At 43.9% G+C, this 26,262-nt stretch overlaps 1 protein-coding gene across 5 annotated transcripts in view; it reads right to left on the minus strand.

Annotated features, from left to right (window-relative positions):
* Window positions 1-25,811, minus strand: part of Rab3ip (RAB3A interacting protein) — a 46,654-nt gene extending 20,843 nt beyond the window's left edge. For 2 of the 5 annotated variants that reach the window (XM_057757788.1, XM_057757786.1), the window contains exons 1-5: window positions 25,640-25,811; window positions 16,399-16,474; window positions 13,391-13,671; window positions 11,945-12,203; window positions 2,469-2,564 (exon numbers count right to left, since the gene is read on the minus strand). In XM_057757788.1, the coding sequence (XP_057613771.1) occupies window positions 2,469-2,564; window positions 11,945-12,203; window positions 13,391-13,641 (606 nt within the window). In that variant the 5' untranslated portion in view covers window positions 13,642-13,671; window positions 16,399-16,474; window positions 25,640-25,811. The remainder of the gene's footprint in view (window positions 1-2,468; window positions 2,565-11,944; window positions 12,204-13,390; window positions 13,672-16,398; window positions 16,475-25,639) is intronic. The other 3 variants (XM_057757792.1, XM_057757791.1, XM_057757787.1) reach the window with 2 other exon arrangements.
* Between the last annotated feature and the right edge of the window lie 451 nt (window positions 25,812-26,262).

Below are 26,262 nucleotides of genomic sequence, written 5' to 3' on the forward strand. Positions count from 1 at the left end.
AAATTTTCAATATATCTTCCATCTCTTTTTAAAACTTTTTCTTTTTTTTCCCCTCGGTCTAGTAAAAGTCTTGATTATTTCTTTAAAAAATAAAAAACAAACTTAATTTTGTTGATATTTTCCTTTTTTTTTGTCCTTGTTTCTATACTACTATACTCCATCAATTCCTTCCTCTTGCTAACTTGGAGCTTAGTTCTCTTTCAAATTCCTTGAGGTCTCATCTTAGGCTGAGCATCTTCTTGTATTTTTCTGTAGGCATTTATTGCTCTGCAATTTTCTTAGTACTGCTTTTGTTGCATCTCATAAGCTTTTATTATGCTGTATTTTCAATGTCTGTCTCAAGAAGTTTTCAAATTCCTTTTTTAATTCTCTCTTTAACCCCAAAGTTCAAAATGTCTTAAGTTTCCACATGCTTGTGTTCTTTGCTGTTTTATTATTGATTTCTAACTAAATATCACTGTGGCTGCAAAAGATTCTGGGACTCTTTTGTCTTTTTAAAGTTATAGTTGATTTTGTAATGTAATGTAAATTATCCCAGACAACAGCTCATGTACACATGAAGTATGTGGATTATTTGGTTATGTGGAAGGCTCTGTGTGTGTCTGTAGACAACTCTGGTCTGCTGACACCTATCCTACTGCTTCTTTGATTTTCTGTCTGAACAATATATCCATCAAACGCAAAAGGTATTAGCATCTCCTACAATTACTGCATTGCTGTTTCTCCCTTCAGCTCTGGTAGTATTTGCTTTGTACATCTAGGTGCTTTGTTGTTGGGTACATATTTAATTGGATCATCTAATCAAACTGATCCTTTGTTATTATGTAATGATCCTGTCTCTTGACAGTTTTGATAGAAAGTCTATTATGTGCAATTCAAATACAACAATTCCTATTCTCCTTACCAGGTGCACAGACATCTTTCCCTACCTATTCACCTTCAGGCTGTAAGTATCTCCATGTATATTTTGATTGGAGAACTTGGTTTGTTTACATTTAGTGTAATTATTGTAAAGTACAGACTCACCCTCCCCACGTTGCCCTTGTGTTCTCTCTATTCTGTGGTTTCCTTGTTCCTCTTTTGTCTTGTTCACTTTCATTGTGGTTTGGTGGTGTGCATGTGCATGCATGTGTGTGTGTGTGTGTGTGTGTGTTGGTTTACTTTGATTCTTTTCTCTTTTGTGTACTAAGGTACTTTATTATTCTGGTTATCAGAATCCAAACTAAACAATTCCCCATTATAACTGTTTTCAGCTGATTAACTTCTAGTACATGAAGATACTTAAGACCTGCTCCCCAGTCCACTATGTACTTTAGAGCTGATGTCGGATCTCACTTCTTTATCGTGTTTCCGTTAACAAATCTTTGTGGTTATAGCTACTTTCAATACTTGATTTTTAAATTACACATTAGTATTGAATCTTCCACATATTTACATGTATGAGAGTTTTAAACTTTTTTCTCCACTTAAAAACATAAAATCTATTCTTAGGTCACAGGAGACAAAAATAAGCAGACTGCAATATCCTCACTTGTGATCTTTGTTCTTACACGTGTGAACACGTTCACAAACTTGGAAAAGAGAATTACTTTTCTCTCCTAGTTAGTATTTGGGGGACAAACCAATTTCATGTTTCATTTTGTAATGGGAATCACAGGACACCCAAATTATGTATTATCAAGCATTTCTGTGATGGTGTTTTGGATGAGATTAACAAATTGATATACTTTATAAGGCAGACTGCACTACACAAGCACAATGGGCCTCACCCCACCAGAGGAAGGCCTTAGCAGAACGAAAAGCCTACCGCCCCACCTAGTAAGAAAATCTGTTCTCCCCTCAGACTCTGAAACATGGCTCTTCCAGTTCTCAGGCCTTCAAACTCAGACCAGCTTGCCAGCTCACCTCACAGCCCTGGGACGTGGTGGCCTCCACAGGCAGGAGCCAGTTCTTTACCATCTCTCTCTGCCTGTCTCACACATGCCCCACTGCATCTGTGTCTCTGTGCCAACAACACTGCTATCCAGAACCCAAAGCTGGGTAGAAATCTTGGTCCTGAGGGCAAGCAGGAGATAAGACGTGTACCAACTAATGTCCCTCAAATCACCCTACAGCAATGACTACACCTCAGGGGTTTGCAATCATAAAGGAAAATTAAAAATTAAGAAAAAAAAATCACAGTAGTCCCTAAATAACTGGTAAAATTTAAAACTAGAGTTACTAACCTTTCCTTTCACACATACGTTTACACCACCAGACACTGACAGCCTATGGAATCCTAGTTTCTTCTTACACTATTTTAAACTAGAGACTACATTTTATTATTATAATTACAGATATTTTCTTGCTTACAGAAATTATGAATACTCATGAAGCTAGCCATTCGTCTCAAGGTTCCTTCATAAAACCAATTCTATCAACATTTAAAATTGAGATGTTGCTCTTGGCCACAACATAAACAGACCAACCTCAAATAAACTAGCTGTGAGTTCTTCCAACTCCTGCCCAAGTTGATCTCGCACTTTCGAAAGTCTCTCACATTCTTCATCTTTTAACTTCAATTCCTATGAGAAATTGATAATTTTGTTTTAGATCTCTTCAGTCTGAAATGAGATTATATCGACTATATAAGTTATTAATATAATTATAAAATATTAACGCCATCTCCTAGTACCTGCTAGATGGAAGACAAACAAACAACCACAATCACAACAAATCCCAACACGTTACATTAGATTTCTTCCAGAAAACGTCCAGAGACTAAATATGAATATAACACATTAAAAAAACACTATTTCCCCTTTAGCTTTTCTCTGAACATATTTATTTCTCCCAAGCATGAACTTCTTTTAATTTTGCTTTCTCATGTCAATAAAATTAATGATTTTTTAAAATGTTTACTTAAAGGGGATAGATGGTTCAGTCAGTAAAGTCTGAAAATCGTAGAAGACCTGAGTTTGGATCCAGAACCCATGTGAAAAAGCAGGCACAGCAGGGAGACAAACCCCTGAGCTCACGGGCACAGCAGTGCACACCTGTAACCCCAGCACGGAGGAGACAGAGACGGAAAGATCCTAGAGCTCACGGGCACAGCAGTGCACACCTGTAACCCCAGACGGAGGAGACAGAGACGGACAGATTCTAGAGTTCACAGCAGTGCACACCTGTAACCCCAGCACGGAGGAGACAGAGACAGACAGATCCTAGAGCTCATGGGCATAGCAGCGCACACCTGTAACCCCAGCACAGAGGAGACAGAGACGGACAGATTCCAGAGCTCACGGGCACAGCAGTGCACAGCTGTAACCCCAGACGGAGGAGACAGAGACGGACAGATCCTAGAGCTCACTGGCTAGCCAGCCTGCAAACAGGTGAGCTCCACACTCAGGAGAGACCCTGTCCCAACAAATATGAGAGAGCAACAAAAGACGACAACCTTATCAGTCTCTGATTTCCACGCACATGCATGTACATCCACATGCATCACAAACACACACCACACACAAAATTGTTGTATTCAAACATCAAAATACTTGATTTTATATGCTGAAATCACTTGAAACTAACCTTTCAAACAAAGATTTTAAAAAATCTGAAGCTCTAGCTGGGCAATGGTGGCACAAGCCTTCAACTCTAGTACTCAGGAGGCAGAGGCAGGCGGATCTCTGTGAGTTCAAGGCCAGTCTGGTCTACAGAGTGAGTTCCAGGACAGGCCCCAAAGCTACACAGAGAAACCCTGTCTAAGAAGCTCTGTCCACGTCATTCACAGTTCCTCTGACAATGTAATAACTAGTCAGGTGACAGACGGCAGCTTAAGATTTTAATCTCCCAAAGACAACTCTTGAAAACCAAATATCCTAAGCTTGAGAACCTGATGATAAATCCTCAACAAAACCTGGCAGAAGAAATCCCTTGCAAATCTCAGGCTATAGAGAACGTGTCCCCGCTGTGCAGGCAGTGAAGCAAGAGATGCAGCCCCACACTCATTGCACACACCTCAAAGTGTAAGCACTCGCACGTTGGAGAAAACTGGAAGGACATAGCTGAGAAAATGGGAAAAGCAGAAAGGTTTCCCAGGCCTACTTGCAGGTGAATGCGGCCAGCCATATGCTCCATCCCGGAGGTGGCAAGCTGCTAGGAAACGTGACACACGGCAGAGTGGTGAGCAGGGAGCCTCTCCCAGCACAGGACAGCCTCACACTGAGGGAACACCTGTTGCCAGAAAACCATCAAAACACAGCAGACGGGTCGAGACAAGGCTGTGTCTCGAAACTGTGACCTGACAGTGGGTGCTGAGGCGCTAAGATCCCCAGAAACGCTGCCCTAGAGAAAATCTGGCTCAACAAGGCGAGCTCCGAAAGCTGTAAGCAATGAAAAAGACACACCAATCACAAGGAAGGCCACAGGCTATCCTGCTCCTGTACCCAAACCTCCTAATGCTCCATTAGAAACTCAAGATACACGCACATGAGAAATAAAAATGGATACATAAAGCTACAGTTAAACAGAAACAAGATGCTCTGGTATGCAGGTGACTGCAAACAATAATGTGTTGAATATTCCAAAACAAAGGATTCCAAAAACTTTGTCAATAGAAAACTTGGAAGAGCCAAATATGCTTAACATGATTTAAACACGACACAACATACATATGTATGAAACCTGATAGTAACATATTAATACATATGATTTTTATGTTTTCTGTCTGTTTAAAAAACATTTTTAAAAGTCAAGTTTCCTATAAGAGAGAAAAAAATCGGATATGAAACTTCAACAGGGGTATTTTATGATACAAAACAATGAAGTATTATTTAAAAAACAAAACAACTCTAGACTATAAGTTGAATGTTCTTCATCCAGCCAATCTTCCATAAGGCCACAAAGTAACACACCTGTAAGATCTCAGAAAACGTCTGCCCTATGAACCTCCTTGAGTGATGGAGTAGATTAAGTATCAGTAACTCTCACAAAACAAAACCTGCTGAAGCTTTATTAAGAGTGAAAAAGAAACTATAGAACCGTGACTTGAAAAATAAAGCTATCAAAATAATAAGAATAACTGAGAGGACTCAATGGAAGAGTGCTTGCCTAACAGGACAAGGCCCTGGGTTCAGTCCATGGGGGTGAGGACACAGACACGGACACACAAACACACGCACGCGCACACAAGGAAGGGAAGGGAGAGAAGGAGAGAAAGAGAAGAATGGTGAGCCACAGACAGGATTCACTACTTGCAAAGGACATACGTGATGAAAAACTATTATCCAAAATATGACAAGAATTATTAACAAATTAATAGAAGAAAAACTTTTAAAATGAACAAAATACCAGACCAAGACATTTCAGCAACGAAGATACACAGGTGATAAATAAGTTTCTGAAAGACACTCAATGTTCTTAGTGTTCTCTTTTATCCAGCAACTGCAGGTAAAACAAAAACGCCACCAGACACCGTCAGAACAGCCAAAACCCAACCATGGAAGACACTGCACACTTTTAAGGACATGGAGCACAAGAAAGTCCCATCCCCTGATGCTGGGAGAACAAGGCGTGTGGTCACTTTGGAAAATGATTTGATAGTTACTTACAAAACCAGACACTGTCTTAACAAATGATCCAGTATCATGGCACAGATCCGAAGAAGCTGAAGACTTAGGCCTACATACAAACATGCATGCAAATGTTTTTAGGGCTTCATCTGTAACTCCTCAGACCTGGGAGCAGCCAATGTCCTTTACCAGGAATCCTTAGCAGCAACTTCGGTCAGTTCAACACAACAGGTGAGCACTCGGTGCTAAAGTGAGCAGTGCACGCATGAAGAGATACTCAAGACCCTTAAATGCATACTGTTAAGTGAAAAGCCAATCTGAAGCAGCTACTGACTGTGTCTTGAGCCGCGTTACCTCCTGGACCAAAAGCAGGTCTGCAGACACAGGACCCTAACAGGGCTGAGGACTGCAAGACCCAATGAAACTCCTAACAGACATAAAAGGCAAACAGAAGACAGGAGCCACAGTGAGTCTGTCACTCACAGAGGCGGAGCTCAGACTAGCTGCCGACTCCGACCAAAGCAGCATGAATCCCACCCACGCACTAAGTCACCAAGAGCTTGTGCCAGTCACCTTTCCAGAGCTGTCCCTGAGTCATACTCTAAACAGGGTCACTCCCCAGCCTGGTCCGATCCATCTGAACTCTCCCCACAAGTGACTGATGTCTTTGTTTGGATGTATGCTTCAGGGTCCGCCTCAACCAACCAACACGTTGTGTTGTCTGTGTGAAGACTCTTAGCATCTGTGCTCTTCCTCGTCAGTACTCTGTACTGAAACGTAGCTACTCAATCTTCACTCCTTCAACACGTGCTACCTCGATGCTCATCAGGCAACTGTCTTAGTTCTGGAGACAGAATCTGAGAGCAAATTCATGGTTTTCATGAAGTCGCTGTCTATGAGGGCTACAGAGCTTTTAGGCAAACTCACCAGGAAAATTCGTAAGTTTGATGGGTGTGTACCAGGGAAGTTGGCGCTGACCTACTGTAGGCATGAAGCAGCTAATCACGCGAGTGGAAGGCTACAGAGAGGAAGGTTTATGAGCTGTCTCAAGCAGCCCTGAAAGGCAAAGTAACAAACAGGACTTATCTTAAAGCAGAGGAGAATTACCAAAAAGAGAATGGGGGAGTCACTGAAGGATTCTAATCAAGGTCTAATTAAGGAAGCAACCAGCAGATTTGCCATTCAGAATATACCACTGCATAGTTTAGCTAAGTTTAAAAAGAAAAAAAAAACAAAAACAAAAATAAAAACACTGGAGAAAAAAATCACAGTAATTACTGGAATATTTTAGGCCAATGATATGAATTCAGATAACATGGGAGAAACAATCCAAGAGATGTACAGAAAACATCAGGATGCTATAAGCATATTTCAACAATATTTAAGACTCCATCTTCGGGGGGCTGGAGAGATGGCTTAACAGTTAAGAGCACTGGCTGCTCTTCCAGAGGATCTGAGTTCTATTCCCAGCACCTACATGGTAGCTCACAACCATCTAGAATGAGATCTGGTGCCCTCCTCTGGCCTGCAGGTGTACATTCAGTGCACTCGTACATAAAATATAAATAAATAACTTAAAAAAAAAAAAAAGACTCCACCTTCATTGTATTCCCAGAAGGGCCTTGCTGTGTCCCCAAGCTAGCCCCAGACTCTTGAGGTCAAGCAATCCTCCTGCAGCTTGGCCTCCTCCCAAAGCAGCTGGGGCTCATGTATGGCAGCACAGTCAGTGAAGACCTCATCTCCACCCAGTGCTGGAGACTAAACCAGCCAGCACGTCTGGTACACTGCACAATCGCCTACCACTGAGCTATGTATCTAGCTAGACTTTTTCATATGACAGACAGCTCACGCATACAGAAAGAAAAATGCTGAAAATGAAATAATGATACACTGTTTTCTTTTCTTCTTGTCATTTTGAGAATTCCTTTAGGCTCACAGAACAGATTTTTATCCTGTTACTCTGTGTTTCTTTTCAATACTTCAATACAGTGAGATACTTTTGAAGGTAGCTAACCTAGTAATTACGATCAACAATAAAGCATCCAACTCAATGAAACTAGCCTGAACAGCTATCTCCAAGTTCATGCATAACTAGGCAATCGCGAATGTCCTTATTTATTACTGTCTGTTACAATGTTAAGACCCATTCTGATTTCAGAGATGCTATAAGAAAAAAAGAAGCGCAGCCACTCCTTTTCTGTCCAACTACTGGTCATCTTTCTCAGTTTAATCTGGTTTATTTTTTGATACAGGGCCTCACTCACAGAGATCCGACTGCCTCTGCTTCCCGAGTGCTGGGATTAAAGGCGTGTGCCTTACAAGGACACACTAAAGCCCTTATTCTACCCACACTGATCTTCAGCAACAACCTGGGGAAGACAGGCCAGATAACTAGAGTTACACAGTGATCTCTGGCACACCACACTCTCAGTCTCATGGGCGGCTCCCCTATTCAAACACTACAATCTGTGGCTGGAAAGCGATTTTTAGTCCTACAAGATTACAAAGCCTATCCGAGCGGCGATGGCACACACTTTTAATCCCAGCACTCAGGAGGCAGAGGCAGGTGGTTCTCTGTGAGTTCAAGGCCAGCCTGGTCTACAGAGCTAGTTCCAAGACAGGCTCCAAAGCTACGGAGAAACCCTGTTTCGAAAAACACAAAGCCCACTGCAGAAGAACAAAGATCCCTAACTACTTCACAGGAGAGCAACCTCTCTTCAGAGTATTTCACAAATAAAAGGTTAAGTTTCTAATATACTATACTGCTTATAAGTTACTACCAATAACCCATCTTCTAGTATATTATGCATATGTACGTAAGTGTACAATATGCCTGCATACCCGTATACATATCCATGAAATCAACAAAACACAGCAAGACTACATACATCACACACTTCATGAACAAAATGCTTAATCTTCCTTGGGAAGCTCAGAATAACTGCAGTGTGCACACGTGTGGATATGTAGATTCAGGAAGCGGTTACCTGGATAGAGTGGGTAGATAACAATATAAGGGAGCACAACTTCCTGTTCTAATCAAGACGGGGTAACGGCCCAATTTACCACCCACGACACAGCTGAAAATCCAGGAGATCAATTCTCAAGCCACTGGGCACTTGCCAACAAAAGACTGTTTCCCATAAGAGGGAAACAAAGTGAGCCCTGGGTCATGTGAGCAGATGAGACATGAGGACGTTCAAGCCCTAAGTTCAGGAAGTTAGAAGTAAGGGTCAACATGTTACACAACAAAAGCAAACTATTTAAAGGTTTAGACTTTGGACATGAAAACCACGAAGTATGAGACAGGTCAGACACTGCAGAAGGAAAGAACAGCACGGTAACTGTGAGAAACCATCCACAATGAAACACAGAGGGAAAACGACTAACACACATGCAGAAGTGCATCACACTCTAAGTGTATGTGTGCACATGTGCACACACACGCACAGAGACCACACAGCCCCGAAAAAAACTATACTGCACGGGGAAAGCATAAAACTGCTTACAGAAGACTCTCCCAGCAGCAGACAGCACAGATGTCACAGACAGAGCAGCTCCTGTGGGAACCAAAGTGTGCTGGAAGACAGCAAAACAAAGCCTTTTCTACTAAGAGAAAGTCTGTGCCCAGTGAAGTGCAAAAACTAAAGTGGCATATGCAGACAGGAACCATGTTAAAGGTGACCTTCAAGCAGAAAGAAAATGACAGCTGAAAATCTAGATACATATGAAACCAAAGAGCAACACTGGAAACAGAAGCTATGTATAGAAAACTGAAGATTATTAATCATTATTTATCTCTTTAAAATAATCAAATGTTCAGTGCAAAAATCAAAGTGCATGATGAGATTTAAAATATATGACGTATATGATAATCACTGCACAGAGCTGGAAGAAAAGAGAAAATACACTTCCAAGGTTCTTACACTGCACATAGGCAGTATGCAGCTGGGAAGCAGACAGTGACAGGTGAAAGGAGTATACTCTAAGTCACAAACTAAGTTAACACAACAAAAATTAGCCAGGAAGCCAAAGAAAGTAAGAGTGAAATTATAAAAATAATACAAAAGGAGGAATAAGAAAAATCAAATAGAACAACAGAATACAAATGGTAAGAGATTTAGCCAAATTTTATCAATATTGGATTAAATATAAATGGCCTAAATATACCAGTCAATGGGCACATATTAGTAAAAAAAGATAAAAAGCAAGACTTACTTTAAACAGAAAGGTCCAAACAAAGGATGAAAACAAGGCAGGTATGAATCACCAGAATATGAAATGGCCAATAATGTAATTTTGATTCATAAGTTATCAGAATTCAGAAAATATTTTTATATTCAAATCCTTAAGACTTGAGTCCTACGTTGTATTAAAACTACATTACTCTCATCCTAATACAATTCAGTATGTATGTCACAGTTATGCTTTGGTGGGAACGCCATGGTGGACAGATAGTGGAATATATGTCATGGCATTAAAGAAATAGTGTTTGGCTTTCCTTTCTGCCACCGCCATGCCATCCAGACTGAGGAAGACCCGGAAACTCCGGGGTCACATGAGCCATGGTCATGGCCGCATCGGTAAACACCACAAGCATCCAGGAGGACGCAGGTACGCTGGAGGCATGCATCATCACAGGATCAACTTCGACAAATATCATCCAGGTTACTTCGGGAAAGTTGGGATGAGGCATTACCACTTAAAAGGGAACCAGAGCTTCTGCCCGACTGTCAGCCTGGATAAACTGTGGATGCTGGTCAGTGAGCAGACCCGGGTTAACCCAAGAGCAAGACTGGAATTGCTCCATCACTGATGTCGTGCGATCGAGCTACTACAAAGTTCTGGGGAAGGGAAAGCTCCCTAAGCAGCCTGTCATTTTTCAGCAGAAGAGCTGAAGAGAAGATAAAGGGTGTTGGAGGTGCCTGTGTTCTGGTGGCTTGAAGCCACTCAGGGAGGCCAATTAAATGCTAACATTTTCCAAAAAGAAAGAAAGAAAGAAAAGAAGGAAGGAAGGAAGGAAGGAAGGAAGGAAGGAAGGAAGGAAGGAAGGAAGGAAAGAAAGGGAAGAAATAGTGTTTGACAGATTTTCTCAGTTTTTAAAATACAAATTGGTATTTGACCACAGCTGTCAAATTTATATACATAGAATTTTTCTGATCATCCCTAAATTGTACTTTTGCTGTCTGTGGAATCAGGAGTAATACCTGTTTTACTCTTAATACTGGTAATCTGTATCTTTTTTGCCAAAGGTTTGTCAATTGGGGAGGGATTGTTTGGTTTTTTTTTTTTTCCAAGACAGGGTTTCTCTGTAGTTTTGGATCCTGTCCTGGAACTAGCTCTGTAGAACAGGCTGGTCTCAAATTCACAGAGATCCGCCTGCCTCTGCCTCTTGCGTGCTGGGATTAAAGGCGTGCGCCACCACCGCCCGGCGAGGTTTGTCAATTTTATTGATGTTTTAAAGAATCCAATTATTTTGTTTTCTATTTCTCTTGTTAATTTCACTGGACTCTGCTCTCACTCTTTATCTTTCCCATTTTTCTACTTGCTGTGCTTTAACTTTCCTTTGGTTTTTAGGCTGATAAAGTAAGATTGTTCATTTATGACGTTCCCTGGGCTACAGAGATAGCTAAACAGTTAAGAATGTTTACTGCGCAGTCATGAAGACCAGAGTTCAGATCCCAGCACGAGACAAGTCTAGCATCCTGACATAAACCTATAACCGCAGCTCTAGCGATGAAGAGGAGACAGAAAGATCACTGACGCTTGCCATCTTCTAGCCTAATCGAGAAAACGGTTCAAAGAAAGACCTTGTCTCAAAGGTACAGGCAGAGAGTAATAGGGGAAACACCCCCTGCTGCCTCCTGGCCCGCACACACACAGGGGGCTGTACATCCCTCTCTCACTCACACAACACACACACACAAATAGAGAAATATTATTTCCTGTTTCCTAATGCTACACAGTTCTCTCCGCAATTTTATTTCAGTCTGAGATAGGGGTATGATGAGAGCTGGCCATAAATTTGAAGACAAATAAAAAGGAAAATATCAAGGAAAGGAAATACTACAATGTAAAATACAGACAATATGGACAATCAGCAGAAGAAAGGTGACATCACCAAAACAATTCCTCCAAGTAAGAAGAATAGACTGGAGGAGTTCCGGAGTGACGACCATAAGGAGATGTTCACACGAGATAAAATCTGTGAGACTGTGTTAGAGGTAAAGCCAGACAGACAGCAGCCAGTACAGAGTTTCCCAGGCAGAGTTAGGCTATTTCACACACTCACGAGCCTCAGTGAAGGCTGAGAGCAACAAGGCAAATGTGTTCACGAACGGCATCTCAAGAAGTCATCCCAAGGCAATGGATGGAAGGACACATGGTTTTCTTACCCTCTGGGCTTTCGCAAGTTCTTCTTTCAACCTTTCATAGCCTTTCTCTCTAACTTCCAGAACAGATGGGCTTCGTAAACGTGACAGGCTATCCGTACTCAACCCAAAGATGTCATCGCTGCAAACAGGAGCCTCTGTGATGGTGGCGCCCTGCAAAAACTCCCTCTCAGCATTACAGCTGTCCTTCCTTGACGTCAGCTTCGTGAGGCCCACTGTCACTCCAGATGTCACGGACGATGCGGGGTCCGGAACGTGAACGCTGCAAGGAGAGGAAGCTCAGAAGGTATGCAATAAACGTTCCAATGGACTAGCCAATCTACACTTAACTAACGGTGGGTCTCGCGCCAGCTACACTTCAGGGCTCAACAGAGGCACGTGGTCAGTGGCTCCCATTCATCAGCACAACGCAGAAAGGGCTACTGAGTACTACTTCTCGAGGACAGGGACATGGCTGCAGCTGAAGGCTGAATCAAGTCTGCATGGCTCTCCTAAGGGCACAAGCCAGGAATTGATGACACTGTATGACCTGTAAAACTCGAGATGAAATTTCTGTGGCCACAAGTTTTACTGGAAGAGTCATACTGATTCATTTACATACTGCCTGCGGAACAGAACTGAAGAACTGGTACAAAACCTGTATGGCCTGGGGCTGGAGAGAGGGCTCGGAGGTTAACAGCACTTGCTGTTCTTTCAGAGGACACAGATTGGAATCTCGGCCCTGGTATGATGGATAAAACCATCTGTAACTCAGTTCAGGGGATCTGATGCCATCTTCCAGACTCCACAGGTACTACACACGAGGTACAGATATATATACAAGCAAAACATCCATATACAAAAAGTAAATAAAATCTTTTAAAAAAGAAAACTATATGGCCTGCTAAACCTACAGTGGATATCTGCATAAGTTTGCCAATTCCTGGTCTAAGGATTAAAATATATCACTCTACGTGGGCATACTTTTATCATTTAAATTTTCTAAAAAGGATAATTTAAGACATCAAGCAAACTTTTAAAAATAACAATTATGCAAAATAAGTGTGGTGGCTTTCTCTCACACCTGATATTGGGTATCTGATATGAGGTATCTGTGTGCTGGGGATCTCACTCCTGACATTGGGTATCTGATATGAGGTATCTGCATGCTGGGGATCTCACACCTGACATCAGGTATCTATGTGCTGGTGATCTCACTCCTGACATCGGGTATCTGTGTGCTGGGGATCTCACACCCGACATTGGGTATCTGTGTGCTGGGGATCTCACACCTGACACCGGGTATCTGCGTGCTGGTAATCTCACACCTGACATTGGATATCTGATATGAGGTATCTGTGTGCTGGGGATCTCACACTTGACATTGATATAAGGTATCTGCGTGCCGGTGATCTCACTCCCGACACTGGGTATCTGATATGAGGTATCTGAGTGCTGGTGATCTCATACCTGACATTGGGAATCTCCGCACAGTTTAAACGCCTAGGGGATGAGTACACAGGCTGTGTGGGAAGATCAGAAAGATCTAAGGCATTAGCCTGGAGAGGAGCAGAGCATAAAGACGAAGGGTGTGGCCGGTAGATGACACTCGGGGAGGTGGTCTGCTCTTGGGTTCCTGGGTCACACACACCAAGAAGGTCCGGAGAAGTAGGCGAAGCAAGATTCACTTCGTGGAAGCCTTCCAAGGGGTCATTAGCCATAGCAAAGCCTTCATCCTAAGACAGTCTAAGCTAAAGCCAAAAGAATACAGTGATTTTTAGGGACTTAGTTCAAAACTGAATCAAAATACATAAGCTGTAAAACTATATAAAGTTCATGCTTACAATAAAATACTGTTTAAAAAGAAAAATAAAAAACCTACTTAACATTTACAAAGTGATCTCATGGTAGAAATACCACAGAAGGTAACCTGATTTGGAAGAGATATGAAAATATAGGAATATTGTCACAGTAGGTACAATTAACAGACATGAAGAATGAAGAAAAGCTTTCTTAATTTCTTAGCTTTGCTATCATCTATAACCTTGACTAGAAAGAGAGAGAAACACATTTAGAACAAGCTAGCCTTAAGTTCAACTATCCTATCCCGCCTTGTACTGGATGTGACTCTGGATAAACCAGTGGCTTTTATTTTGAAAGTATTTTAAATTTACATAAGAACATCAGAGCTCCTGAGTAGCAGTCCCCACAATCTGGGTGTTATTAACTGTCTGAGTCGTTTGACAATGTTTCAACCCATTAATATGTACATATACACATGAACACACACAGTGTATTCCAAATCCATAGATATTCTCCTAGCTGATCATAAAGTCATCAAAATCTAGGCGGTAGATGATTAAAATTACCACCAAATGCACAAGTCCCAATCAAAATTCACTGACTGCCCCACCGCTGGACTCTATGGGTCAGGTCCCAGATCCAGTTCTGGGTTATATGTTCATTAACCTAAACCCAAATGGCGGACTAGGAATGGGCCTAACTACCACCCCCCACACCCCGTCCCTATACCCCCACTCCCCACCCCCCCCACCCCCCCACCGCCGTCTCCTGGCTGCCGTGAGCACTGAAGGCAATCCCTAAAATCACTCAAGGATACTGTGCTCCTGAGAAACATTTACTTCATGGCCATTAGTAACAAGCACGCTTCAGTTTCTACATTAATATATATATTATATATTATATATATATATATATATTATTGTTCAACGAATTTACAAAATGTTTGCAAAATATAAGACATGTCTCCCTCGAGTTGCTCTCTCAATTGTAAAACCAAGAATCTTGTAAACCATTCAGTGATTTTTTTTTTTTTAATCTACATGGAAAAGTCCAAAAGTCAGAACCTATAAAGTCCCGAACCCACTTCTTTCCAGTCTGGTCCTTCCTACGGAAGCACTGGGAAGACCATGAGCCACCCTTCCTGGACCTTCATGTCAAGCAGCAGCTGGACATGCCACCTCAAAATACAGAAATACTCATTCACTTGCTAAACCAATAAAAAGCCTTAAAAAATATCCAGCAGAGAATAAAAATGTTGCAGAAAGTAGATACAATATTAACAGCCTCTCAAAATTACAGACTACTGCGTGGCCATGTAGGGACAACCAAAATTTTATCAAATAAATCTATAAATTCCCAACTTCAAAGTAAATGAATTTATAAATGGCAAACTTATTGACAGCAAATGGTACTTTCAGTCCCCAAAGCTTAATAATTTAATGCAAAATATCTACTGTGCCAAATGAAAGCTCAGACAGTACTTTCTAAATTATCTTTTTCATTAAAAAAAAATTTCATTTATTATGTAATTCACACACAAACACACAGCGAGGAAAAGTCTATGCTAAAGGTATATATTTCATTTTCATAAAGCTTACTCATTAATTCATGCTAAGATAAAGAAAACAACAACTTTGAAATGTGTCTATTTGACAATCTCATGTATGACCATCTCGTGACTGTACAGCATCAAGCTCATTCCCCGTCACCTCCTCTTATCCCTCTCCCACTCTGGTTGAAGCTTTCTTCTCCCAACGAGCCCCCCTCCCACCAGGTCCTTATTTTACCCATGCAGGGCTTATGCAGGCAGCCACAGCTACTGTGTGCCTAGCAACAGCCAGCCACACCCACAGAGCAGTGCCGGTGGTGTCCGTCCACCCTCTTGCTCTCACCCTCCCACCCTCTTGGGGATGTTCCCTGGGCCAGCCAGCAGGTGTATCACGCAGGACCAGCACTCAGCAGTCCTGAGCACCCTGGCCTCTCGGGCTTCTCTGCACTACCCATCACCCTCTGCAAAAAGAAGTTTCCCTGACCCACACTGGGAGCAGCACTAGCCTAGGAGTATTAATGCACATATGGCAGTTAGGCTGCGTGTCCACCTCATAAAACATCAGGATTATGTTCCGTGCTAGGGCCTGTGATGTCTCTAGCCATAGGTTTATGGCCAGGTTTGTAGTATCAACCATGGAGCAGTTCTCAAATCTAATCAGGAAGCTACTGGGTAATCCCACAACATTCTGGTCACTACTGCACAAGCACGCATGCCTTGCTTGCAGGTCAGGACTGCAGCATGTAGGACCCAGAGCTGGCTTAGACCACTGATGACTCTTCTCCCCCAGACATCACAGCACCTTCTGGCACTGTGAACAGTAGGCAGCGGAGAGAGCTGCCAGCTCAGTGCCAGCCTGCTGTCTCCTGTCTCACATCCAGCACACGGTACCTCCTTCAGCAAAGGGCTCTTTACCATCTAAGCCTGGTGGTTAACCAAGGGCAAAGGCAGGAGCCTGTATTTAAGCTGAGATTTCAACAGTAACTATGGCCCTTCCTTCTATCCCGTGCGTATCTAATTCAACTTTGTATACCCTAAAGGCTCACTGAATTACAGAGTACAACCGCAATGTAATTTCTAGAAATGCAGAATGAGACAAATCTTCTGGAAGAAAACGTGGTGATACCTAGCAAAGTGGCAGGTTCGTGCAGCGTGCGACCCAGCATGCTCTTAGGGCTTCGGCCCAAGGACAAACAGGCAAACTGGAAAAAAAAAAAAAAAAAAGATAAACATATCATTTTTAACAGCAAAAGACTGACTTGCAAGGTGAGGAACGGTCTCATAATGAAGTGTTACTTGTGGATATAAGAAGACGAAGCGTATCTACACACACCGTTGTGAATGACCTGAGGACATGCTGATAAATCTAACAGCACGCAGGGAAACAGCTGTGTAGGTACAGGAAGCCACTCTGGAAAACCTTTACCCCAGCACGCATGTGGCGGACAGGAGGCATCCTCCTTCCGCTGTGCCGTGGGGACCTGGAATCACACAGATGTGTCAAGTCTGCTCACAGGCCCACAAGCTACTTCTAAATCTAGGAGAGGTGTGTACAAGTACAAACGTTCTTCTCTGCATAAGGGATGTATGTAGCTGCACATACGAACATGTTTACCTTAGAACTGGAAGATTTTACTAGAAACACAACCAGAAAAGTTTTCTATAGTGGGAGTGAGGAACCAGGTGAAGGGAACAGTCGTGAGGGCCAGACTTCTCTCATTGTTTATAGGCTTGAATTTTAACTTGAAACCATATGAATATTAATTTTTTAAATCTTTGAAAGTAGAAACATCTAACATAGAGATGGTAGCTTAACCACATATAAAATAACTGCTTCACATAACTTAAAAACAATAAAGTAAATCCTAACAATGTTTCTAAAACAAGTGTAGTAGAAATATCATAAATTATTTCCAGTGATCATATTAGCAGTAACACTGATGGTTTTATTCTGAAACTATTATCCATATAAAATCAAACAAGTAACATTATCTTAATGTCATCTGTGACCAAAATGCTTTTAGATATGACAAAAGTTTAATACAAATACAAACTCAAAAAGCTAAATCTTAAGAGCCTTTAAATCAAAAATACTATTTTTTCCCTTTTGTGGAAAGACCTGCTAGTCAGCTTAGGAACTACTATTGTGCTCCCTGAAGATCCTCAAGCCTTTTTCTCTGTTCCTGTATTAGTGGCTATTGTGATCTCGTCTAGACCCACTGAACTTACACTAAGCGGATTTTCTAAAAACATTTCCTCATGATCTAAGACAGCTGCATGATATACCTATCAGACTGTAAGGATGAGCTTACTTTTCCCTTTATTTATCAGCTCTACAAACAATGAGTTGATCCCGGTGTGTCTTCTGAGACAGTGTGTTCTGAAGGCCACAAAAGAATGACTCAGCCCATAACAGCAGGATGCCCAGAATCCATGTAAAAAGTAGGATGTACTGGCATCCTACTTGGAACCCCAACACTGCTAGGGGGTGGGGGAGTGGGGGGCTCTCCCTGGGCAGCCATGTTAATGAGACTGCCTCAAATGACAAGGTGTATGTTGCCTGAGCAACATTCAAGATTGACTTCTGGCCTCTATAAATACACATGTGGACAGACAGACAGACAGACAGACACACACACACACACACACACACACACACACCACAGGAAAATCAAAGAAAGCAAAGGCAAAGGAATGCAGAAATAACAAGTGAAAGCCCCTCCTCCACTAAGAAGAAAACAAAGTTCTCAGCAGGGTGTTCAGGTGACCAAGGTATGGCCTCAAAACACTCACAGAACACAAATGCAATGGCTAACACAAAGGAGGGCGTTGCACCTGCTTCTGCTAAACCACCAGGACAATCTGTGCGCACCAGTTCTCACAGCTGGAATCTGTACCATGACCTCTACCTTAAGGGCGGAAGATGGAGAGGCAGTTAGCACTTAGCAGCCCTGAGACATGTGCGTGCCTTTTATGCTTCTGTTCTGATGCACTTCAGCACTGATTAATGTCAAATGCCCCCAGGATTAACTCAGTCTCCAGGTATGGAGAGGATCTGTCCCTTTTGCAAAGGACCTGGGTCTGGTTTCAGGCACCCATCCATACCTCCTTACAGGAGATCTGGTGCCCCCTTCTGGCCTCTGGGGGCACTGCACACACGTGGCTCACATACCTTCATGCATGCAGGACAACTTGGCTGGTTCCATACTCCCAAAGACCAAAGGTGACTTCCAGTCAGGGGGAAACTAATCAGAAGAATGTGCTTCTGAATGCTGACATGCACTTGGTGTTACCGTTTCTCCTTCTGAAGTCAGTATTCTCACAGAGGAAAGAGTGGCCAATCTCGACTGAAAGTTAACTTTCATGCAGGGGTATTAAGAAACCTCCATGTAGTAACTGATTAAATGATGCCCAGCAAAAGCCAAGCAACTTCTTACAACAATGACATTTTCCTACATAAAATCCACACTTGAAATGAAAACTAAAGGATTCCTAAGACAGCTCAAATCACTCAAATCATCAGGATGAGTTAGTGATAAAATATTTTCTGAGAAGTATCTTAGAAGCTGAGCAGGGGAATACACACCTGTACTCTTGCGTTCTGGCTAAAGCTGGAGGATCTCCAGACTGAGGCCAGCCTGAGCTACATAAGGAACAGTCTCCAGAAAATAAAAATGAAGAAAGGGTAATGAATAAAAGAATATCTAAGGACATGAATAAAATACACACTGAAAAGTGTCTGCACCCATAAGTCCCTCCACCGACGCAGCAATCCAATCAGACCAAATCAAACCAAAGTAGAAAAAGCCCAGGTTTAATGGGTACAACATTCCCAGATGATTTTCCATTAAAACCAAGCATCTGTTTCCTGGAGGCAGTTTAAATACCCTGTGGGAGTGGCCTTGAGCATCTCTGAGGGAGGGGCATCATTTGGTGGGCTTTCTGAGATGCTGTAGGGTTTGGAGAGAGATGGGGCAGGGGGTTTGGGGTGAAACACCCACCAAAACATATGTAAATAATATAAAAGAAAGTTAGGAACATGATACACAATAATAGTCCAAATGAACAAATGTATCCTCAATTGACTTCCCTTGATAAACGAGAAGCAGAAAAGAATCATATTCCCAAATCAACTTGGTATATCTGAAAATTAATTTCTCTATTAATAAAAAGAGAACTACACTTTAGAAATAGACAAAGGTTACATGGCATCGGAGTAGAAACATTAGTGCCAGACAGAAAAGCTAAGGATCTCACCTTTTAAACATTTCTTTAAGGTATTACTGTGCACAAGTGTGTGTAGGCATGAGACTGTCACAGGGCAGAGAACAACCTGTAAGTTCCAGATCAATCCAATCTACATAAGGTCCAGGGCGACCCAGGCTACATATGAGACCCTGCCTCGAAACACCAAAACAGATAATAAGCACCATTTTCTTCTTTCAATGTATTCTTTGCTGACTACTGACCCATGCACTGAGGGTTTTTTTTCCCCCTTTTCTTTTTTTTAGACAGGGTCTCTCTCACTAGATAGCCTTGGCTGATCTAGAACTTCCTAGGTAGACCAGGCCGGCTCCAAACTCAGCATTCTGCCTGCCTCTGCTTCTTGAATGCTGGATTTAAAGGAATGTGCCACCACACTGGCCAGATTTTTTTTTTTTAATTCTCAGATGACTTTCAAATTTAGCACAGATGTTTAAAGACTGGCCCTTGACATTAAACATTAGATTGCTACTTCAACAGTATATCATAAACTGAAGTGTTACAAATCCCACCTATTAGTTCACTTCCTTAAACATCTCTGTTGACTTCCAGTACATACAACAGAAGGACGGTTGCCAGCTTCAGTTCATCAGGGCACAGCCCGGTGCTGATGCCTAAGAACACAGCAGCGGACAGGTTAAATCAATGATATGTGGTCCATGAGAGCCAGGGATGACCCTGCAGGCACAAGGGATGGAGGAGAAGGGTGCTCTAAGGAGAGTAAATTACAACTTACATCTTAAATGCTAAGTAGGCGTCCACTGGATTGACAAAGCAGGGAAGTAAGACAGGATGCTCAGGGAATTCAGGTCTGACACTAAGGACACTAGCAAAGGAAAGAGTGACAGATAATCAAGCAGGGAAGGCAGCTGAGGGACAGACTATTAAATGCTTCATTTAACAAGAAAATGTTGCTTGGCGTTGATCCTGGAGAGTCAGACCTTCATGGGAAATGTAGCCATACTGTAATACAATCAATGGGGAAAAGGACTTAAGGTGGGGATGGCTTTAAATACAGGGAACTGGTTCAATGGTTGCCGCAAAGGAACATAAATGACAAAGGTCAGACCCTCGGAGTACCTAGAGCAGGAGTTAGATGTTTGCTTTTTATCTGCATATATACAGAACCTAGCTGAGCATCACGGTGTCCTCTAAAGTGGTCCCAGTCCTTACTTTACAGAAACAGACTTAGAGACAGGGATGAGTCGAGGTCAAATAGTTCACAAATACGTAAGAAGAGGCAAGCCCGGCTATGTCTGATGCCAACACTTGATCCCACTACACTAAAGACACAGTTATAAGACAAACTGACTGAAGGACAGGGACAGCAGAGCCAGAAAGACAAAGGGTTTCTAAGGCCAGCTCATCACATCCACCCTGAGAAGTGATGAACACCCACACAAAAGAACGTTAACAATTCAACTCTGCTGTTTCCTCAAGCACAGTCACTGAAGCCAACACTGGCCACTTTTTGTGTCCTTCCTATTCTTTCCCTCTCCTTCACTGGTTGCAATCACCATGTCCTCCTTTGTTTATTACTTTGCTGAGATTTTTTTTTTAACTTGTTAAAGTCTTTTAGAGAGCTGTGTGTGTGCGTGCAGGTGTGCATGCGTGCGCGCATGTGTGTGTGTGTGCGCGCGCACGTGTGTGCATGTGTCTGTCCCTGTGCATGTGGGGACCAGAGGACAGTACCTCTGGTGCTGTTACTCACTGACCTGGAGCTCATCAGCTCTGCTAGGCTAGCTCTAGAGATGGGCTGATTTCAGCCTCCCCGACACTGGGATCCCAGGTGCAGTCACCAGACCAAACCTGTGGTGGTCTGAATGAGGAAATGTACCCACAGGCTCTCGTACATAACACTTGGTTCTCAGTTGGTTTGGGGAGGTGGTGCTCCTTTAGGGGTACACTTTGGGAGCACATAGCCTAACCCTACTTTCCTGCTTCATGCCTGTTGTTTGTTAAACATGGGCTTACTCTGCTGCCTGCTGCCACGCTGTCCCCGCCAGTATAGATTCCTAAGCTGCTGGAACTAGAATCCAAAATAAACTCTGCTATAAGCTGCTTTGGTCATGTTTTATCACAGCAACAGAACAGTAACTAATCACAGCGTTTTACATGGAGATCAAAGTCAAGCAATCCCTTTACCAGCTGAGCCTTCTCCTCCACTTTCCTCACAGGGCCTCAAAAAGCATAACATGCAAATTAAAAGAAACAGTAGCTCGAGTTACTGAAGCCAATGTATTCCTGTGTCTTATTCAGCTGCTAAAAATGAATAAAATCTACCATTTTTGGTTACTAGCAGCAAAATAGGTTAGGCACAGAAAAAGATAAGGATTCCCGTTTCCTTAGCTAGTGTAGAAACTTAAAACATTGGTCTTTTTGTTAACCACGAGCAACAAATCTCTCAAACTTCCAGCATTCTGCTAACTTCCACCTTCTTCTAAGCCTCGGTCTGCAGCTGTAGCTACTGAACCATGCTGCCAACATTCAGGTGTCAGTCTATGGACAACTCCAGACAACTTAAGTGCGCCTAACTACATCGTTCAGCTGTGAGGTGAAGGAAAAGATAGACCACATAATCCAAGCTGCCAAAGGAACCCACCCCTCTTCTGTGTCCCCCTGGCTCTTGTTCTGAGCGCGTCAATTTCTACAGTCAGCACAACTGCACGGGCTTATCCGGTGCAATCCCTCCTGAGCACCGAGCCCAAGGCTGATGCTCTCAGCTGGGGTAAGATAAAGTAAAGCCAGCTGCCCACGAGCTCACAGACCCACCTCCGCAGGCATGCATCCAGTTCACGAGAGAAGTACAAATGCAGTGCAAATATCAAAATTAGTAAATAACAAGCCAGAAATACGTACTCAACATGACAGCAGGAAGGGAGGGCAGTGGAAGCACCTTTCCGCCATCATGGAAGCGAGGGTTACAGTAAAAGCCCGTATCCGACACAGGCAATGGGGGTGGGAGGGTGGGGGGTTGATGCTAGTTAAGGACGGCATTACCACACAGGAGAAACTAGCTACAAACCCTGACATTTGATTTCTAGAGCACCAAGTATATAGAGTAGCAAAACTGGTTGTCCTGCAGAATTATATACTGCCCAAAAGTTTAGTTTTAAAGTATCTTCCCAAACTATATCCTTATCGCTTTCTGTCATTACCGGAACACACACCTACCTACTAGTCTCTCCTGCTTCTGCCCGCCCCAGCACCCAACTACTGTAACCTTCTGTTTTGACACTCATCAATTGTATACATATATTTTCACATCCATATATGTATATACATCCATCTCAATGGTTTCCGTTGCGAGCTTTTGCTTTTTTTGCATCCTGGGACCTGGACACAGGCTAAGCCAGCCCCTCCACCACTGAGCTACATCCCAGCTTCCTCTAAGTTTTGAGGAACACATTATATAATTAATAAGGAACATCCCATGCTCCTACCTTAGCTACAGCTTCCTTTAACCTCCACGGACTTGCAGAGCAGATATCCAATGAATATTGTATTTAAGAAGCTCTGGTGGCATGAGAATTACGTATTACACTCATATAACTATCTCATAAACGCTAAATTAAAAACATTTTTTTAGCATTACGACCTACACGAGGTGGCAAGGCAGTAATTAAGAACAGGCAATCCTTCAAGCACGAACTGGTGGGATGGGGTGACTAAGAGCAAGCACAGCCTATCCAACAAGAAGCAATGCATTTAGCAATGGTCCCCAGCCCTGCCACCGAAGCCGGCTGACTCCTCAGCTACCTGTCACTAATTAGCCATCCGATCCCAGCTAAGCCACACAACTGCTCACGTCTCAATTTCCTCAACTATAAAAGGCGAGGGGGAATGAATGACCTAGCTCCTGGGTGTGTGTGTGGGGGGGGGGGAGATGAGCTGGAGTGAGCTGGGATCAGGATTTGGCACTGGAGAACCAGGGACTTAATAATAGTGGCAACAGCGATATTACCGTCATTAGAACGCCTGGGTCATTTTTAATCAGACACACAAATAACAACACCTTTCACCTGCATGCCCCTCCCCAGCTTAAACGCAAAGCTCTTTTTTAGAAAGACCAGTAACATAAAGAGCAACAGAGTTTAGAGCTCCACTTGGAGTTCCCAGTTTTTTTTTAAAGCCTGGCTTTGATATCAGCCAGTTATAAATGAGAACTAAGTACTACAGGCAAGTCATTTTGACTCTCTGCACTTTGGTTTCCGTATTTGTAAAGTCTGATAAAGCACCTATAACCTAAGAATGTCCTTAGGACTAATAAGCCAAGGGTAGCCTCAAACGACAGGCACGGCGCCCAGTCTGCGGTCAAGCTAAGGTTCGTTCCTCATCCCCTCCCCCCCCATCTCAATGGAATGTCTAGTTAAACTCATATCCCACCTTGATAAAGTTCAAGTTGGGCTGAAGCACAGAGAAGGACCAAACACTGGCATTTTAAAATGTTTCTACACAGCGTGCTCAATACATCAGTTACTCAAGGTCACATGCTTGGGGAGGTGGCTTGAAAGTCAGCCCTTTCAGCTAAGGAAGCTGCTCAGCAAGATCACCTCAGCACAGAAGAAAAGCCAATCTAATCCCTGCAATACAAGCAAGACTGTTAAGTTTCTACTGTGCCTCAGCATAAGAACGAGAGATGGGCTATTCCTAGGAACGTTTCCATTTTAAAAAGTATCTGGGGAGCAACCATGTGTGCAGCAGAGTAGGGGCTTACAGAAAATCTGAGGTAAAGAATATTTTTAAAAGCACAGAACTAGACTGATTCAAAAGGGCAGCTAGATTTAAACAGAGACAATCACTAATCAGATCTCCATAAAGCAAACAGATCGTGGGAGGTTTGGATGTACTGGAAATCACTGGTGAGCGGCTTCGTGAAGGGAGCAAGGAAGCATTCCACCAGACACACTCATTCACAGAAGTATGCATTAATTCAAAACCTCGCCAGACTGGAAAGAGAAAAAAAAAGTTTAAAGATATTTGCTCTTATAGTTAGAATGCATCACTGAGTAACTTCGTGTAATTGTTAAGGTCCTGGGATACGCGGGCCTTTAAGGATTAAGATTCACACAAGCCAGGTTGAGAACGCAGTGTCTATCCAAACATGAAAAGTCCTCTCAAAACGCACAGCCCTAGTAAATAAATAACACATGCTAACAGAACAAGGCCCCATAAAACTGGTGAAATATTTAACTGTACCAAATATTTACAATGATGAACTGCATACTGATTCCGCCTCCTCTTTTCCTCGCGATTTGTCATTCATTGTTTAAAAACAAAAACTTAACAGTATAATGAACAGAGACTGGGTCTTTCAAAAGATATACAATAGAACAGTTTGTTTTAATCCTCTTATCGGCCTCTCCTCCAATTATGCAATCATTCCACAGCGGGAAAAAAAAAATCACAGGGCTCTTTCCTTGACTCAGGGGACACTAAGTGTATAAACAGGTAGGTTGGGAACAGACGTTTCCTTGAAACTAAAGTGCCTCTGGGGCATCCGTTCTAACTCGGTGCCGAGTGCTCCAGTCAGCCATTACGGATCAATGTTTTAATCTCCAACCACCGGCAACTCTTGGCGTGCTGCAGCGTTCACCCGGCTCCATCCCTCCCCAGCCTCCAAGCTGCTTCTCCGCGAGCGGTGGGGCGAGCACGGCGGGGCGAGCGGCTCATGCGGGGGTCGGGGCGGGGGGTGAAGAATCCGGTGTCTTCCCACTCCCGCGTCCGAAGTGAGGCCGGGCCGATCGCTGACGAAAACCCGGGCACCCGCTCTCGGGTCGGCGACCCCCACACACCGCCGGTCAACCGCGCCGCCGGCGACTTCGGCAACTCCGTGACCCAGGCCGCGCCGGGCAGCCAGGTGAGCGCCGGGGACCGCTCGGCCAGCGGAGTTAATGAGTAACCCTCCAAGCCGGAGCCGCCGCCCTCCGGGTCCCCGGGGCTCCGCAGTCGGCGGGCCACATCCGCACCCTCCCCGCCGCCTTCCGCACCTGCACGGCCGCGCTCCGGGCCGGCGGAACCAGCGAGCGAACGAGCGAGCGAGGCGCCGAAGGGGGGCGGTGCTCACACCGCCGGAGCCTCTCCCTCCCGCCGCCGCCACTCACCTGCCGGACCCGCCGCGGCCACCGCCCGCGCTCAGCGGCGCTCGCTCGCAGAGTCGCAAGGGAGAGCGGTCCCGCTCCCCTCCCAGCTCCGGAGACGAGGAGGACGGCGGCGGAACGACCCCGCTCCACTCCGGGCGCACTGCGATGGGAGCCGTGGAGGCAGAGCCGACTGCGCCTGCGCAGAGCACCGGGCGGGGAGCCGGGAGCGGCCGTCCCCCGGGAGAGGGGGCGGGACTAGAGGCGGGGCCGGGGGGGCGAGGGGGCTCGAGCGCTGCGGCGCCCCCTGGCGCCAGGAGAGGCTCGGTGCAGGCTGCCCCGTGCGGAGTCCTGGGTCATCTAAGGGCCGTTTCCCTGGGAATCGCTCTGACTGGGCCCCCTGGGGCTAACTTGGAGGGTGCTGAGCTCTCCTGAAATGGAAAGAGGCTTTGACTGTCTGAGTTGAGGACGAGCAGAACCGACCTGAGATCCGGCGTCCATGGATACCAGAAGCTGAACCGGGGAGTGTGCAGTGGGGGTTGCGGGTAAACCCAGGACCTTTCTAGCAGTTTTCAGAGAAGGTCGTTCCTGTGTCGACCTTCTCTCAGGTGTATGGGAACTGTTTTTATTGTTTTGTTTTGTTTATC

Source organism: Chionomys nivalis, chromosome 25, assembly GCF_950005125.1.
Source record: "Chionomys nivalis chromosome 25, mChiNiv1.1, whole genome shotgun sequence".
NCBI lineage: Eukaryota > Metazoa > Chordata > Mammalia > Rodentia > Cricetidae > Chionomys > Chionomys nivalis.